General features: G+C 35.2%; 3 protein-coding genes across 3 annotated transcripts; 1 reads left to right on the forward strand and 2 right to left on the reverse strand.

The window, feature by feature from the left end:
• Positions 1 to 6,445: 6,445 nt before the first annotated feature.
• LOC141406278 (c-Myc-binding protein homolog) lies at positions 6,446 to 7,326 on the reverse strand. The gene is made up of 2 exons (XM_073991529.1): positions 7,155 to 7,326; positions 6,446 to 7,075 (listed from the first exon to the last, which is right to left on the reverse strand). The coding sequence occupies exons 1-2, from the start codon at positions 7,164 to 7,166 to the stop codon at positions 6,647 to 6,649; spliced, it is 441 nt and encodes a 146-aa protein (XP_073847630.1). The 5' UTR covers positions 7,167 to 7,326; the 3' UTR covers positions 6,446 to 6,646.
• A 6,049-nt stretch (positions 7,327 to 13,375) lies between these two features.
• On the forward strand, positions 13,376 to 16,594 carry Prosalpha2 (proteasome alpha2 subunit). Its single transcript, XM_073991553.1, has 5 exons — positions 13,376 to 13,520; positions 13,625 to 13,701; positions 13,767 to 14,022; positions 16,101 to 16,256; positions 16,325 to 16,594. The coding sequence occupies exons 1-5, from the start codon at positions 13,480 to 13,482 to the stop codon at positions 16,497 to 16,499; spliced, it is 705 nt and encodes a 234-aa protein (XP_073847654.1). The 5' UTR covers positions 13,376 to 13,479; the 3' UTR covers positions 16,500 to 16,594.
• Aos1 (SUMO1 activating enzyme subunit 1) lies at positions 16,580 to 18,176 on the reverse strand. The gene is made up of 2 exons (XM_073991541.1): positions 17,341 to 18,176; positions 16,580 to 17,128 (listed from the first exon to the last, which is right to left on the reverse strand). The coding sequence occupies exons 1-2, from the start codon at positions 17,892 to 17,894 to the stop codon at positions 16,651 to 16,653; spliced, it is 1,032 nt and encodes a 343-aa protein (XP_073847642.1). The 5' UTR covers positions 17,895 to 18,176; the 3' UTR covers positions 16,580 to 16,650.
• Between the last annotated feature and the right edge of the window lie 204 nt (positions 18,177 to 18,380).

Here is an 18,380-nt window from a genome sequence, read left to right on the forward strand (position 1 = left end):
TGGGAGGTACAGTTATATGGGGACAATACTAAAATGTAGACCTGTGTCCACAATTTTTAGTGGAGGATGTTTGTGTCCACTGGGAACCCCAAATACCAAATGTCACCTAATTTGGCCGGGAAATGTAGCTTTAAACCCAAAAATACTGACAATCGGGAGGTACCTTAAAAGGAGCCTATACCCAAACGTGCACCTATGTCCACAATTTTTGGTGGAAAGGTTTAGTGATCACTAGAAACCCCAAGTACCAAATTACAACTAATTTGGATGGAAAGGATGGCTTAAATCCTCAAAATACCGATTTGGTTCATATTTAGCCCATTATTACCCACGGACACAGACTGAGTTTGTGCAAAATTTCAGAAAGATATCTCCATTCGTTTCCAAGTTTCGACCACAGTGCGACGTGGGAACAGCAAGAAAAGGGAGAAGAAATTTCGAAATTAGTTACACCAAATTATTATAGCATACTTTTGGGGTTGTAATTTTGTTTTTAATACAAAATGTATATATGCATTGAATTCACGGTTTTTGAATTAGGTTAGTAAACGCACAGCTCTCCTAATTCAACAACCGTGCATTAATTTATGGATTTTTTAAGTGAATGAAGTCAAACTTAGTGTGGTGTTGTACTAATACGTACATTTTCTGCAAAATGTAGAATTTTTTTAATTATTAAGAGGTAGTTTACACTATCTATCATATGACACGAAATAAAAACATTCCATATCTACCCACGGAGGCAATGTGGAGACGTAATTTTATTATCTTTTTGTTGGGGTGGACGCACAGAATAAATGGCGTAAGGAAAATCTCCAATATTCCACATATTAGTGAATATTTAACGATGGAAAATTGCATGTCATATGACATTTACATATAGTGTAAACTACCCCTAAGCAAACATACTTTTTGTGTATAAAATAATAGCAACTTTTTAAGTTTGTAACGAATTTAAAAATTGTATGTTGATATCCATTCGGAATAATTTGAGTTAGGGGTTTAACGAGTATATCGCTAGTTTCATTTATTCCTAATGATCGCTATCGTATTTTGCATATTTTTAAAAACAAAATCAAAAAGATAATTTCGAATATTTTTCTTGATATTCACATTTATTATATTGACAAATTGTTTATGCCTAATTGGTATTAGGAAAAACAAATACATTAGTTTTTAAAAATTATTTTGGCAACTACTTTTATTTTTTTATAAATTAGTGAGGCACCAATGCACCACTTTTTAATTTCATCTCTGACTTTTCCCAACTTTACAAGGCGAAATAAACTGATTATTCCAACGGCAATTCGTCACATGGATAAATCGTTTCTTGTACGAGTAGCTCGACTCTTTAATGTTTTGCCTAACGACTTAAAAGATTTCAGTATTTCTCCTTGTTCATATTTGAACAGTTTTGGATCTCAATTATCTAAATTTAATTGCACCTTTAATGAGTATATTTCTTATTTTTGATTTTATGATTACGTTGAGATCTCGTTGTTTACAGCTTAAAAATCGATTTCTTATCTTCATTGTTATTTACATGCTTTTATAATATGGTAATTTTAATAATTATATTTACATTTTCATGTAGCTTTAAGGTTTTTATTGTGCTGGAGTAGTGTAAACATAAATTTATATAATATGATTTAATTCAATCTTTTTTTGGCCAGATGGCTTTGAATTAATCAGCCCTATTCTGAACATTCCCATGGGAACTGTTTCCCATGGGAGCGAAATTTCCCATTCCCACGTTTTCCATATTCTAAACGACGTGGGAAGAGCAAACCATGGGAGCTGAAATTTCGAAATTAGTTACACCAAATTATTATAGCATACTTTTGTGAGCTGTAATTTTGTTTTGTAATACAAAATGCATATTTGCATTGAATTCGCGGTTTTTGAATTAGATTAGCAAAAGCACAACTCACTTAATTCAACAACCGTGCATTGATTTATGGATTTTTAAGTGAATGGAGTCAGCGATGTGTGATGTTGTTCTAATAAGCACATTTTCAGAATGTGCGAATTGGTGTAAGCATTTTTTTAATTAGTAGGCAAAAATAATTTTTGTGTATAAAGTAATCGGAACTTTTAAGTTTGTAACGAATTTAAAAATTTAACGAGTATATCGCTAGTTTTACTTAAGGGTTGTTTACACCATCTATCAATGTCGTATGAGATGTCAAATTTTCTACCTGCGAATGTTGTACACATAGTGTGACCACTATGAAAATTTTCATCTATCAAAATGATTTGGCAACTCATATGTAAATTTTTCATTTAGGGAGCGCTCTATTTGATAGGGCATTCTTGTATGTAAACCAGCCATGCACGCGTCTTTACGAAAAAGTTAACTACAACTCTCTTTCCCATACAAAAACCAAAATAGCATTCTCTTCTTGTGCATCATTGATGTAAACATAAATTTATCAGCTGTTTTCTGGCATTCTCAAAAAAAAAAAAAGAAAAACAAAATCTTTTAAAAAAGAAAATGGAAAGTTATGTATATTTAAATATTTAGAAAAGTAAACAAAGGGTGTTTATAATGTAATTTTCAGATCGATTGGTCGAAAAAAGCAGTCTTGGAAATGATTGCTTTGTGGCAAAAACATAAATGCCTCTATAACCCCAAAAACCTATTCTACCACAACAAACATGCTAGATATTAATTTTCCTTCAACCAAAATTAAAATTTGCACAAATTTGCAACTCAACAATAAATGTAAACAATGACAAAAACAGCTGTTTTTATATTTATAGGTTATGTCATACGAAAATAACACTTGTAGGTATGAACGCACAAATTGAAAGTTGTATGGATGACGTCAATTTTGACAAACATAGAGAATGTCGAATGGGTGAAAGAAATTACAGCTCATATGACATTGATACATGGTGTAAACAGCCCTTTATTCCTAATGATCGCTAGAACTCGTATTTTGCATATTTAAAAAAAAAAAATCAAAAAGATAAATTCGGATATTTTTCTCAATTATTGCATATTTTTGCGTGTTATTACATATCGTCACCATAAATTTCCGAAGAGGATCTCAAAAAAAAAAAAAATAATAATAATAATAAATAAATAAATAAAATACGTTTTTGATTGAATCTAAAACTAAAACACGTGCCCTTGAAAAATTTCAAGCTTCTACGTTCAAAAATAACGATCCTATTCAAGAAAAGGCATTTCGGAAAATGGAATAGCATTGCAATAATTAGGCATATATGTATGTACGTTTGTGTGATCGTTGTCGTGTCGTTGAGGAGACTAACACGTTTTCAATAGAACGTTATACGGCGTTTATATTATAGTTTTTTGCAGGGTTAACCTTCTTTATGAGGATTTATTTGAAGTATACACAGTGAAAATGGCATTTGAAACCCAGACCCACTGGGTTAACCCGGTTATATGTAAACAGCCTATTAGCCGTCTGATTTAAAAAGCCCGAAAGTTATATTACGAAAATGAATAAAAGTTGTAAAGATTGTATATATTACGGTTATTTTCTAATATATTTTAATAATTATTGCCAAAAATTCTTTTGAAATTGATTTGTTTTTACTTGCTGTGCTGCGTTAACAGAATCAACCATGACTCTTTTCTCGTATTTCAATACATATGGTCTGTTCCAGAACTGCAAAAATCTATTTTACTACTTTTTCTTGTTTTGTTCGATAACATAAAGCAAAATTTTTTATCGGTGTAAAACAGATTCTTGCAGGTTTTTGTATCATATAAGAATATGCAAAATCCGAAGTCTACTAATGACATATTTTACAGTACATTTTGTATGCTTTTATTAAGCAAACACATGGCGATTATAAATATTTGCAATAATTTTGTCGTATAGATGTCTTAAAATATGAAATTTCATAAAAATATGAAATTTCTTGAAATTTTTTTTCAAACTCCCACACTGTTTGCTGGGGAGATTTTTCCCACAATTCAAAATAGAGAATGTATACTTTTTTCCCATGGGAACAAATTCCCAATTCGAACTTCATTCAGAATGAGGGGAGATGGGAAATGGGAAAAAAACTCCCACAAAATTTTGTTCAGAATACGAAAATGAAATGTGGGAATGGGAAAAAATTCCCAACTCCCATGCGTTCAGAATAGGGCTGAATGTAAAGTTGTTTTTAAAATAAATAAAATTTTCGTTCAGAATAATCTGCATGCATACTTTAGGGAGTTGTTTTGTTTTACAATAAAAAATGCATAAATGAATGTGCGGGTTTTTATTCGGTTGTGTGTAACTTCAAACGTTATTGCGTGGTGTTATTTCATTAATCAGATGCTTTGTAAATGTCTTAAGCATCCTATTCCAAATCGCAGTGATACAGAATTAATGCTAAATATTGCAGTCCAAAAGGTCACTGTTGCGATTTGAAACGCAGAATAACGCGAAATAAGCGTAGGCAGAAAACTTGTGCATTAGGTAGATTTTGCAACGTTGTGTGTTGTGAATAGATCAAATGTAACAACGGCATAGTAAATTGTACTAAAGTAGTCAGTCTTGCTTACTGATTACTTTTCGACATACTGAAAAGACCTTACTTCCTTTTAGAATAAGCCTATTCTGTTTAATCAGCTAAGGAACAAACACCTACATTTTTTGGATTGGTAACGAATCTATTGCACAAATAAATCCTTATCCAACACTACATATTCTACGCCTTCGTTTTATTTGTTCCTCATTTACTTTGCTTTGATTGCCGAGTTTTTTCTACTACATCAATACTTTGATTTGTTTCGGCTCTCACTTGAACTGGGTTCTGCATTGTACCTACACTCAACCGTTTGCTGTAAACATTGTGCTGTAAACATTGTGCTTTGCGTAAGTTGAAACTTTTGTTCCATAGTGTTATGCGATATGTGTTCTGTGTTAAACGTCGTGATCATATATCTCCTTATGTGAAAGAGTTTCTTGGCTGCACGTTTGAAAATTTTTTGAGTTTGCGGTCTATGTTATTCTTCTATAAGGTTTTTATGTTGAAGACCCCTTTATGTGTGTTGAGTCTGTTCACGTTTTCTCGTTCTGAGAGGAACAAACAGATAATTGTTCCGCAGTTGACTCCTTTTTTGGAAAAATCGTTTTATGTTAGAATTTCGCGTGTTTATAACAATCTGCCACCATGTCTCAAGACATTTAATTCCTCCTTAAAATGTTACAAGAATAAATTATGTGCTCATTTTAATCGTAATCAAATACAGCGTTCACAAATGTTGCCTTAGTTTGTAATGATATATTGTTGCATAGCTGATTCTATTAATGATTATTTTGTTATATATTTTCATTTCTTAATTTACATGCTTTTGCTTTTATTTATGTTTAATTCTATTCATGATATGCTAAGAAATATTGTTAGATATAAGTATCTGAGAGTAGTTATTGTATAGCTGTTTTTGGAACCGCTCATGGCCCTATGGGCTAGGTTACTGTGTTTGTCAAATAAAAATTAAATTAAATTAAAATACAATGCATGCACGAGCAATAACTGAAACAATGCAATTTTATGATGCTTCAGAAGTCACCCATATTGAATGGGGAGTAAACGTCAAACGTTAACGTTGTGTGCTGTTATTTCAGTAGCCTAACAAGCACACAGACTAACATCCGAAGCGTCAGATGCTTTGTAAATGTCTTAAGCATCCTATTCCATATCGCTGTGATACAGAATTAATGCGAAGTATTGTAATCCACAACGTCACTTATGCGCATTTGAAACGCAGAATGCACACAAAATATGCATCAGGTAGAAAACTGATGTACTTTAAAATACCTTTACAATGCACGAGCAATAATTGACAGTTTTATGACATTTCGGAAGTGAGCCATGATTTGTAGTTTTTAAACTTCGTCAAAATATTTCAGGGGGGTTACTCTGTATTGCGATGCGTTTGCTATTTTGTTAGCGCAAGATATTTGCGTTAACGCATGATTTTGATATACGCTTTTGTATTACAGATTGCGCTGATGCCAGATAGAAAAATGGTGAAAAAATAATTGCGAAAGGAGGTACTAAAACGCATTTGAGACGCATTTAATTTCCTCACGCATCGCATTTTTCTTACGCATCGCAATAGAGAGTAACCCCCCAGATGCACACTTATGCATGTTCGTCGAAAATGCATCAGAAATAAGAATATGTTTGCTTTTTACATGCGTTAAAAACGCGCAATTGTGACGTTTTGAAGTACATAGCTTCGCATTGTTAAGTATTGCGTCGTTATGAAATGCAATACTTAAGACATTTGAAAAGCATCTGCCGATACGGAAGTCAGCCACTATATAAGCCCAAAATTTTCTTATCAATTGTAATATTTCCGCAATAGCCGTCCTATGAACAAGTGAAAAAGTCGCTCAGCATCAAAACGGCCTAACCCCCATGATCAAAAAAATATTACTATAAAATTAATAAAAGAAATGTGAACAAGTATTTATCAATAAACAAACGTTTGTTTAATGCGCTTTGGAATGTACATTTGTATGTAGTCTATCTGCTACAATTTGTTTTAACTGAGGTCTCAGCCTGTAATATAAATGAGATTCAACATTTTTCTTAGTATTTAAATCCAAAATATTTGGATCGACCAAAAACTGGGACTAGTGAGTATACAGTATTATTAATAAAATATTTAATTATTTTCGGCGCAATTATTGTTATTTTGCCCGATGTCGGTACTAGGAGGCACATTTTGGGCATTTGCCCTGTCGTCTGTATTCTGATTTTGGATAGAGTGTTGTTGAATTTCGTTCAAATTTTCTTCGACCGAGACATCTTTTGGAGTAGAGTTTCTTATAGGAGTTTCGTTAAGCAAATCTGGGTTGATATTTCTAATAATATCGGTTAAACGTTGTATCTCGGCTCGAGCATCCTCCAATTCGCTTTGTAAATAGGCAATGTTATCGGCCTGAAGTCGTGCATCCCCTAAGTTCTGCAACAAGTATTGTGTCGGATCCTCAGGGCGTTCCTTCAATATACGAACAAACACCTTTGTCAATGACTCTATTATGCCTCCTCGCTCCAAATATCGCCGATATTCGTCACGTTTAGGATCTATGGGCTAAAGAATACAATACAAACCATATATGTGTATATAAAATATTGCATTGCTTAACACTCCTTTATATTATAATACTAACCTTAAATGCCATTCTGACTGACGCTTGGAATTCTTGGACGGCTTTCGATATTGTTGTTGTTTGTTAGTTTCCTCTAACCTGCTTTATTAGGCGACAACACACGGATTAACGAAGAAAATAACTGTTTTTGCAAATAAATAAACTGTAATAAAAAAGTGAAAAGTACGACTTCGAAGCCGTCGTGTGTTTTAAACGCCGATTGCAGCCTGTTGTACATTGGCTGTGTTTTTCCATATGTAAAAAACATATCGTGTAAAGTACCCATAAGTAAAAAGACACACCTAATGTTTGTGTCAATTTTATAAATTTTCTCATGGTGTAATAATATAAGGTGTAAAGGCCTGCGTACATAAGCTGCTCTGCCTGATTGCCTTGCTTTCGTGCTTCATTTTTGACATAATAAAAATAAAAGAATAAAGAAGGCCGAGGAAATTTCGAACTGGGTTGCCCTTTTCTTCTTTATTCTTTTATCAGAAGTAAGCAAGGTAAGCAGGCAAGGCAGCTTATGTACGCAGGCCTTAAGTGACAAAATCGAGATGCATAGGAGCCAGAATGAAGTCCGAAAATTCTACCAAAGAGTCAAGCATCAAACTGATGGCTTTGGTACAGGCACATCCTCCTGTAGAGACCAGCAAGGTAATTTGGTAACTGGTACAGATAGTGTACTCAGGATATGAAAAGAACATTTTTCAAAACTGTTGGTATCCAATAGCAGCGAAGACGACGAAGATACCACAGTCCCAATCCCAGAAGTTGGTACTGAATGCATACCGCCCAGCCAAGATGACGTACAGACAGCAATAAATCGGCTGAAGAATAATAAGACAGCAGGAGCCGATGGCTTACCAGCCGAGCTGTTCAAAACCGGAGGCGACACGCTGATAAGGTGTATTCATCAGCTAGTTAGCACCATCTGGCAGGAAGAACGAGTACCCGACGATTGGAACCTGAGTATCCTGTGCCCCGTCCACAAGAAGGGAGATAAGACTGTATGCTCTAACTATAGGGGCATAAGTCTACTCCCTATTGCCTACAAGATCGTGTCAGGGATATTGTGCGAACGACTAAAGCCTATGGTCAACGAGATAATTGGACCATACCAATGCGGCTTTAGACCTGGCAAGTCCACCATTGACCAGATATTTACCCTGCGGCAAATCCTGGAGAAGACCCAAGAGATGCAGATCGACACCTACCACCTTTTTGTCGATTATAAAGCAGCCTTCAAAGGTATTCCAAGCCATGTCATCCGGCTTTGCAAAATGACTTTAACTGACACGAGGTCCTCAGTTAAAATAGGAAAGAACCTCTCCGAAGAGTTTGGTACCAAAAGAGGTTTCAGACAAGGAGACAGCCTTTCGTGTGATCTCTTTAACATCCTGCTAGAAAAGGTTATGCGAGAGGCAAACGTCAAAAGAAGTGGCACAATCTACACCAATAGTCACATGTTACTTGCTTATGCTGATGATATAGACATCATAGGCCGATCAGTAAAAGAAGTACCTTTATAAAGGTCGAAGGAGAATCTGCTAAAGTGGGTCTGGCGAGTTGATGGTGTCGACGCGCAATGCGTCCATTGAGATCGGACCGACTGTGGAAGTTGGTTCCTATAATATTGAGCTAGTAAAAGACTTCGTCTACCTCGGCTCCTCCGTAAACACAACAAACGACATCAGTTGTGAAATAAAAAGATGCTACTTTGGTTTAAGTAAGCAACAGATGCTACTTTGGTTTAAGTAAGCAGTTTAAAAACAAAGCCACATCTCGTCAAACAAAAATAACGCTCTACAAAACACTGATACTACCCGTGCTGGTGTATGGCTCCGAGGCCTGGGTACTTGCGCAAGCAGACATGGCAGTGCTTGGTGTGTTTGAGAGAAAAATTCTTCGAAAGATCTACGGACCAATCTGCGTTGACGATGAATATCGACGTCGCATGAACCACGAGCTGTATCTGCTATACAACGACATCAATATTGTTAAACGTATCGAGATGCAGCGATTGCGTTGGCTAGGCCATATCATAAGAATGAGCGACGATGAACCCGCTAAAAAGACGTATAAATATGGACCGCTTGGCGGTGCACGCAGAATTGGCAGGCCAAGGAATAGATGGCGCAAACAAGTGGATGATGAGATGAAAAGGCGCGGTATTCCAGAGTGCGACAAATAGAGAGGAATGAAGATCTTGCCTTAGTTCGGCCTATGGAACAAATGTTCTGTAATGGGCCAGCTAAGTAAGTAAAGGCCGGGGTATATTTCATGATTTCGGGGCGTAAGTGTAAACTTGGCATAATTCGTTATTTTTTTATGATATCTAAGGCCGCGGCACATTTGGTCCGTTCAGCGTCGCGTTACAACAACCACATGAATACTTAAAGAACAAACTTGGCATCACTTACACTTTTTTCATGTGGTTGTTGGTTTTAACGCGTGACGCGACGCACAACGGACCGTATGTGCCGGGGCCATTACACCTCAAGTTTATTCGTTAAATAACGTTTTTTTGCTCACACTATCAAACCAGCAAACAACCGACAGTTGACTGTCCAACATCCACAAATTATTTGTGGGTGCCTGATGAATGACGAAAATGAGCGGCCACCGATAATTTGAGCAAAGCTCTCAGTCAAAACAGATCGTGTGTAACCCGGTTATACCCAATCGGATTAACCAGTGGATTTGGGTTTTAACTGTCAATTCCATAGCTCAAACGTCAAATAAATCCTCATGAAGTGGGTAAACCCGACAAAAAAAACTCTAATATAACCGTACTATAAAAGGAACGCTTTCCGAGTTAAAAATAGTAAAACTTTAAGAAACTTTACTATGCGTTTACACCAGACAATTTGTCTTCAAATACAACTCTGATTTACTAACACATACATACTGCCTGTTTCACTATTTCGAACGAAAGAAAAACAACTAAACTCGTGTATGATTTTTAAATTTTGTAGTTGTTTTAAAGCAAACACAAGTCATGAAAACAAACGTTTAGGCGTTTTTCGTTCGCAATCATTTTCTTTCGACATAGTGAAACAGGCCCTTATATTTGTCTACTGTCTCGCAGCTGTCCATCAGTTTTTCACAGACAGTAGGGTTAACAAAGAAAGAACACGAACAAAAACATAATATGTGAACAGAAAACAAAAGGAAATCGATGATTTTCATTCATAATTTTACAGCTGTTTTTGCAGTTGTCGGGACGCCTACGTCACACAGGCAAGTTTTGGGATTTTGACAATACATACATGGAGTCAACTGTCCTGTCATTTGTAAACGCAGGGTTAACGTAAAGAAACAAAGCTTATGCCATGTTCATACTAGCATTTGAATCACGTTGCTCGCTCTCATAATTACGTAAATGAGTTAACCCGTTCATACGACTTGGTACTTCATAGCAAAATGATTCATATTTTTATTATTTTTGTTCACTGTTTTTGAAAAGAGTTTCAGCCAAATGACGAATAAAATTAATTGATATGAACTGGGAAACTATCTGTCCTTCCTTCAGAGATCTTTTTATTATTAAATTGTATTATTTTCATTCATGTTTTCAATTTTTCTCACAATTTTGGTGTTTTCAGTACATTTTTTTAATTGTTCTATTTTCAAAATTAACAAGAGAGCGTGGCAGAACTACCAGGTAGTGGTATCACACCAGCTGATCGAAAATGAAAAGTCAAATCCCTTTATAAAAAAATTATTTTTGTTGTAATTTCCCCAACAACATAAAGAAAGTTTTGACATAACATATTCAAAATTGTTCGATGCCACTACCTGGGTAATTGTGCCATGGAAGAGAGAGACCTGCCAAAATAAGTTTTTGGTACACAGACTTTCAGGCAGATATTTGATTTTCGTTTCTAGATTTGTACGCAAATAAGAAAGCTCGTGTTTTTAATACATTTTAAAATTTAGTATTTTGCCTGTCATAATTAATTTATTTCGATAACCCTGCGTTTACAAATGACAGGACAGTTGAGTTCATGTATTGATTGTCACAAACCCAAAACTTGCCTGTGTGACGTAGGCGTCCAGACAACTGCAAAAACAGTTGTAAAATTATGAATGAAAAACATCGATTCATTTTCGTTTTTCGTTCACATATTTTGTTTTTGTACGTATTCTTTTGTTTTCAGCACATTTGAATTATCATCTCACTTCTTTTTCACAAAAATGTCAAAAATTTGTTTACCCAACTGTCTGTGAAAAAATGATAGACAGCTGAGAGACAAACGACAAATTATGTATGTGTTAGTAAATCAGAGTTGTATTTGAAGACAAACTGTCTAGTGCAGGAGGAGGCATTGTGACTCACAAGAGAGCCCATGTGCTCTAAGTGAGCGTAAATTTGTTATCGCTCACAGCCTGTGTAGATGCTAACACGTTGTGAACAACAACAAATTTACGCTCATTGAGAGCACAAGAGAGACCCAAAAATGTTCTCTGCCTCACTCTGGTCTAGTGTAAACGTCTAGTAAATGCTCTCTTTTGTTAGAGATGGCACATATTTTATCGTTGTTTGGAGAGTAATTTACAATGAACAACGTATAAAAATGGTTTTTCGCTCACAAAATTTTGTATGAAAAATGAAGTAATTCAATTGTAATTTGGGGTCGAACAACGAATAGAGATCGACTTATGTGCCGTTTCCACGGTACGTCGTTCGATCTCCATTCGTTGTTCGACCCACAACTACGAATAAAGTACTTATTTCCCCATACAAAATTTTGTGAACGATCGACGATTTTTCTACGTTGTTCGAGTAGAAATACTCTCCGAACAACGATAAAATATGTCCCATGTCTAACAACTAAGAGCATTTATCGAAATAAATTAATTACGACAGACAAAATACAAAATTTAAAAATGTAGGGCTTTTTTAGAAAATCTGGAAAACATGAATGAAAAGTAAACGGCTCAACGATTAGTATACATTCAAAGCATAGAAAATTTTCTATTCTCTTTCATTGCAGTTACAATTTTGTCTATTGTTTTAAATTCGCGTACAAATCTAGAAACAAAAATCAAATACCTGACTGAAAGTCTGTATGCACATATGTATATTGTTTTGACATGACTCTCTCATTAATTTTGAAAATAGAAATACATAAAATATATTGAAAATAGCAAAATTGACAGAATTAATGGAAAATATGAAAGAAAGTGTGTAAATAAATATAAAACATACATTCAAAGGAAAGGCTATAGTTTTTCGGTTCATTTAATGTGTATTATGTGTGTTTTTTGTTCAAATTTCATTAAAAACCAGAAAACAAAAAGTATGAAGAAATGAAGTATGGTGTCGACGAATGGTGTCGTGGAAACGGGTTAATTCAAACGCTCGTGTGAACATGACATTACCGTCAATATGAACAAGGCATATGTCCCAATTTACATTAGGCGAGTTTACTTGCGGCAATTGTCAGTTTGTAGGTGAGAGAGGGTGCTGAGAGGCAAAGGGTTACCATATGCCTCACCTCTCTCTCCTACAAAATGACAATTGCCCATGGTACAATTAGAAAGGTAGATGCCTAGCCCAACTGATCGAATCTAAAACGTCAAAAAACTATGAATTCGCCATGAAAAATCAAAACAAAAAACCATATGATTCGGTAAGTAAGAGATAGCATGTCTACACTTTATAGACAAACACAAGCGATAAAAAGAGACAACAAGAGACCATTTGGCGAAAATTTTGACAGTTTACATTACAAAAAAAGTGGCTTTGTTGTACCTTTCTTATTGTACCATGCAATTGCCGCAAGTAAACTCGCCCAATGTAAATTGGGACTATGTGTACAACAATATGCCTGTTCGATAACTTTGCAAGTAAAAAGTTGTTGCAAGTTCTTGCAACTACTTGCAAGACTTCTCAATTCTCTTTTACTGAACAAGTTTGTTATCGAACAGCATTTTGTAAATGTTTGTGCAAATTTGTACAAACTTTTGAGTTATCGTACAGACCTATTCACAGGTAGCAAATTTGAAATCTCATACGACATTGATAACGATAATTTTAAATGATCCCAATGCCGATGTACTTTATTTATTTTTAGAATTTGTAAAATGAATCATTAAAATTACGTACATATATGTAAATAAGGCATAATAAACATTTTTTTGTCATATACGTCCCTGTCACAAATAACCTCTTGTCATTATGTACAGCTATACGCCGATGCTTTCTTTTTGTGCGAAGCCAAATAGATCTGGCAACATTATATGCAGCTTTGCTGTGTCATTTTTAGTTTATTTGGTTATTTGCATTTGCCGATTCGGTCCTTCTGGCAATTTATTCACTTATTCCTACAAAACACAAATGGCTTCGGAACGTTATAGTTTTTCTTTAACAACATTCAGGTGATTAGCATATTTCCGTTCAAAGTGAAAATATAAATTACTTATTGGACATAAATTGTCTCAAGATTGTAGCAAATATAATGTTTTGCTTACATATATTTTAGCCCTTCGGGAAAGTTGGTCCAATTGGAATATGCCCTAGCTGCTGTGTCTGCTGGTGCTCCATCCGTCGGAATAATGGGTAAGAAGGCATTTTCGTTTTATACAATCTAATCCTGCTCATACTCTTTCGTTTTATTCTCAAAGCATCCAACGGTGTTGTCATTGCTACTGAAAACAAGCACAAATCTACTTTGTACGAGGAACATAGTGTTAATCGTGTCGAAATGATAACCGGTCACATAGGCATGATATATTCTGGTATGGGTCCAGACTACAGACTATTGGTTAAACAGGCCCGAAAATTAGCCCAAAACTATTATCTTACATATAAAGAGCCCATTCCAGTGGCACAACTTGTTCAACGGGTTGCTACATTGATGCAGGAATACACTCAAACTGGGTAAGTTGTGAGACTGAATTCTTCTAGCCAAACTAGGAAAACTATTTCTTCTCTAAGGAGGTAAATAATGCATGATATAAATTATGGTCTAATTTTTCTATAACGTAGCTGTTGGAAACGTAAAATTAATACGTTATAGAATCTTCGTTATAAGGCTTATGCCAGGTTTACATTTACGAAATCCACTCGATTTCAACTGTCAACCGACCCACCGAAGAGAAATATGAAAATTTTACCACAGTTAGTGTGGCTTAATTTCGAAACGTTAGTTGCTTTGTTGTCATCAAATCAAGTTCCCCTCTACAGCAATTTCATAAAATTAATTTAGTATGGAACTTGATCTAGGAACGCATAATTTCATTTAATTTGTTTGTGGACCGGGACATACTAGAGTAATTTTATGAAATTGTAGTTGTGGGGAACTCGATTTAAGAACACCTAATTTGATTTGATTACGGAAATCAGCCTGTTTTTCATACCGATTTCAACAATGTATTACATTTGTTGCGCAAATGTTTACTTCCCGAGATATAGCTCTCCAAAATTCCGAAAATTCCTAATGAATTTCTCATTGGAATCGAGCTTGATGATCAATGAATAATGCAGGTGAAAAAGGAAGCCGACGACGATTCGAACCCACCACTATGTGGCATGCATTTTTTATTTGAAAATTTTCCATTAACTACTTGGAAAAAATTTAAGATTTAAAAGATGTCCATAGGAGAAAGTCTTTCGGAACTTCAGAGGCCCATATCTCGGGAAGTATGTACCAACGCGCTTTATATTTTTGTAATCTGTAGTGGAATTCTGTAACTGATTTTTTGAGTTACATTAAAAAGCAAAATTATGAATGAAAATTATCAATAAAAGTTGACAACACTGTTGCTATCGATAGAATTTAGCAACAGCTTTATTTTAATTGTTATCGCACTGAAAAATTTCGTTAATTACTGAAATAAGAATTTTAATTTTAACGATATTTGTCGGTAACACAAAAAATGGGTTAGTGAATCGCACTACAGTAGTGCGAGTTGTAGTGAGTTAAAAAAATTCCACTACAGGACGAAAAAATCTACGTGTGGTAAAAATGTAAGATTTTTTTCCGCCAACTGGCCGTGACACAAAAAAATGGATTTTATAAATATTATACAAATAAGGGGCTTTTGCGAAGCAAAACTATATATATCATCAACAGTACTCCGATTATATACCATTTCGATTCTGCAAATCGAGTCGATTCGGTTTTCGTCACATACCCGTATAATTTGATAAAAAAAAGTTCATTCAAAAATAACAATTACTCTGTAGTGCTTATACTCGCTTAGTCGGGAGGGGGCCAACAACTTAAAAAGGAGAAAAAAATTACTCTGTAGTGGGATGGGCATTTTTGGTTACCTACAAAAATCTGTTAAATTAAAACGCAAAATTATGAATGATAAGTTCAAATAAAAGTTGGCATCACTTTTGCTATCGGTAGAATTTTGCTAGTACTTTTTATTGGTCGCTAACTTACCGAATAATATCGTTAATTAACGAAATTGTAAGCATTTTAATTTTAATGATTTTTGTCGATGACCAAAAAATGCGTTAGAGAATCCCACTACAGAACTCATTTTATATTAAAAAAAATAAATAAATGGCTGAATTCCGTATCGTCAATTGCTTTACAAATAAATGAAAATCTGCCAAGTAGTATGTTTCTTAACGCCGATGTACTTAACAACTGCGAAGCTACGTATTTCAAAACTTCAAAAATACCCACTCTTGCAAAAAGCAAACATGTATCATTTTTATTTCTGATACATTTAGTTGCATTTTCGAGGAACAATGTATGTGTGCAACTGAAATATTTTGAACAAGTTTAATCAAAACAAAGCAACTTACGATACGGAAGTCAGCCAATGTGTATGTGAAGACCTATAAGAATCTTTTTGGTGTATTTTGGACTAGTTCGTGGGATACATTTGTCACCTACTGCATTTATGATGGTGATATACAAAATATATGTATATACGAAATGGAATTGACAATTGAATACCACTGGGTTTCGTAAATGTACGGCCTTTTTTCTTTTTTAGTGGTGTACGACCATTTGGCGTCTCACTTTTAATTTGTGGATGGGATTCTGATCGTCCTTACTTATTCCAATGTGACCCTTCAGGCGCTTACTTTGCATGGAAGGCTACTGCAATGGGTAAAAATGCTGTCAACGGAAAAACATTTTTGGAAAAAAGGTAAGTGGGACAGTTTTTAAGAAAATAATCCAAGGAATGTGTATATAAAAATTTAATCTTCTGCATAGATATAGCGAAGATCTCGAGTTGGATGATGCAGTGCATACAGCGATTCTAACCCTGAAGGAGGGATTTGAAGGGAAGATGACAGCAGATAACATTGAAGTTGGAATATGTGACCGTAATGGTTTTAAACGCCTAGATCCCGCCACCGTCAAGGATTATTTGGTCAATATACCCTAGATCATATTAAAAACGAAAATATAAGCCATGAGTAATAATATAGGTGGAGCGTTTATGTGTGTTTTCAAAAAATATACATATTTTTTCTTATTAAATTCATTTGTTTATTTTTATTGGAGAGTGGAGTGCGAATGATTGAAGAAAAGGTTTTTTAATTAACACCGATTGATTCAATAAATCCACAACAGGTTTGTGGGTCAAAAAGGAATAGATTACAATTTGGAGCCTCTTTCTTCGTTACTGTTTTAATTATTTCTTGAGCCAATACGCCACCAACTACAGCCGCAGCTGGTGAAATTTGACTGAAACAATTTTCCAAATAGTCTGCAGTAATGAGTTCTGCATTTTCAAATCCATCTCGAATTCGTTGCAATTCCTTTAAATCATCCTCCCTGGTTTTGTAAGAAGGATCCCTTCCAAATTCTTCACGGAATTTTTGTAAAACTCGCAAAAGTATGAATGCTGGTCCGGTACGCTTTAACTTCTTCTGATATACAGGTGTTTTCATGTCAAAGTCCACCACAGCTTGGTATGGGGGGAATTTAAGCTCCCTCTGCACAGTAGTTGTAACTAGTTCCGTTTTTACCTTCTCATTCGGTTTTGATATGACTTTGTGTTTGGCGACGTCCCTGGCAAATATAGTAACTTATTTATATATTGGGTTGTGATTGTAAAGACAACACGCCATGGGCGTAGCCAGGAATGCTTGATTTTTCGATCTGGCTTGTTTTTTCGTAATATTAATATTTTTTACATACAAATGAACTTTTTTGTAGGATCGAGGGGCAGTTGCCACCCTAGCTATTCCTGGCTACGCCCATGTTACTCACTTAACACTTACTCAACAAACGTATGGTCTTTCAAGTCGGCAAATGTGTATCCGAACGTTCCCCATACGTCTCCGGCAAAGAACTTAATGTCATTTCGACGACATATTTCGTCAATACGCAATAGTTCGCTATTTGTCGCCCCAGTAATAACGACGACATCAAATTCGCGGAAGTATTGTTCATCCTTTTCTGAAATTGGTTGAGTATCGGCAGAGATTTCAACCATAGGATTTAAAGCTTTTGCTCTCTCAATAGACGCCTCTGCTCGATTTTTGCCCAAGGATGTGCGAGGCGCCAGGAATTGTGAGCAAAAGTCATCTTCAGTGACATCACGAGAATCATTCAATTTAACAGCATGTACGCCAGACAAAATTATATTTTTAGTAACCTCCGCACCAATTCCACTTAGCCCTGATATTAGAACTTTTGCGGTACGCAGACGCTTTTGTGACTCCAGTCCCCATAAGCGTATTTGGCGGTCGTACAGCTCATTTTCAGTCTCGGTTAACTCTACTTCGGTGTTTCCGTTTTCTTTTGTGGTATCTACTTCCATTTGCTCGCCCATACTTGCTTCAATTTCAATACAGTAAAAAATTCACGAAAATTCTCGCCGGCACAATTTGCAATAAATCTAGAAATGCGTCAGTAGAGTTGTGTAGTTCGCATGGCACAATCATACCATGGTAGTTCGTCAATTTAAGATCTCATCTTTCAGTGAATGATTTTTAACCCTGTATTAAAGTGTGTATGACGAAATAATAAGGTGGCGTCAAGATCTATTTAATAGGTCACGTAAGTAGCACAAATACAACTCTGTTTTGGCCAAAAATTCTTCAATATGTCAAAATGTTTGTTTACGTTTTCAAGAAGTTACTGAACTTGTACAAATTTGTAAACACACCTATAATAAAAATAAAAGAATAAAGAAGGCCGAGCAAATTTCGAACTGGGTTGCCATTTTCTTTTGTATTCTTTTATCAGAAGTAAGGGGTAGTTTACACTATATGTAAATGTCATATGACATGAAATTTTCCATCCTTATATATTCGCT

This window comes from Musca autumnalis, unplaced genomic scaffold (genome assembly GCF_047663935.1).
Source record: "Musca autumnalis isolate F117 unplaced genomic scaffold, ASM4766393v1 scaffold_1, whole genome shotgun sequence".
Lineage (NCBI taxonomy): Eukaryota > Metazoa > Arthropoda > Insecta > Diptera > Muscidae > Musca > Musca autumnalis.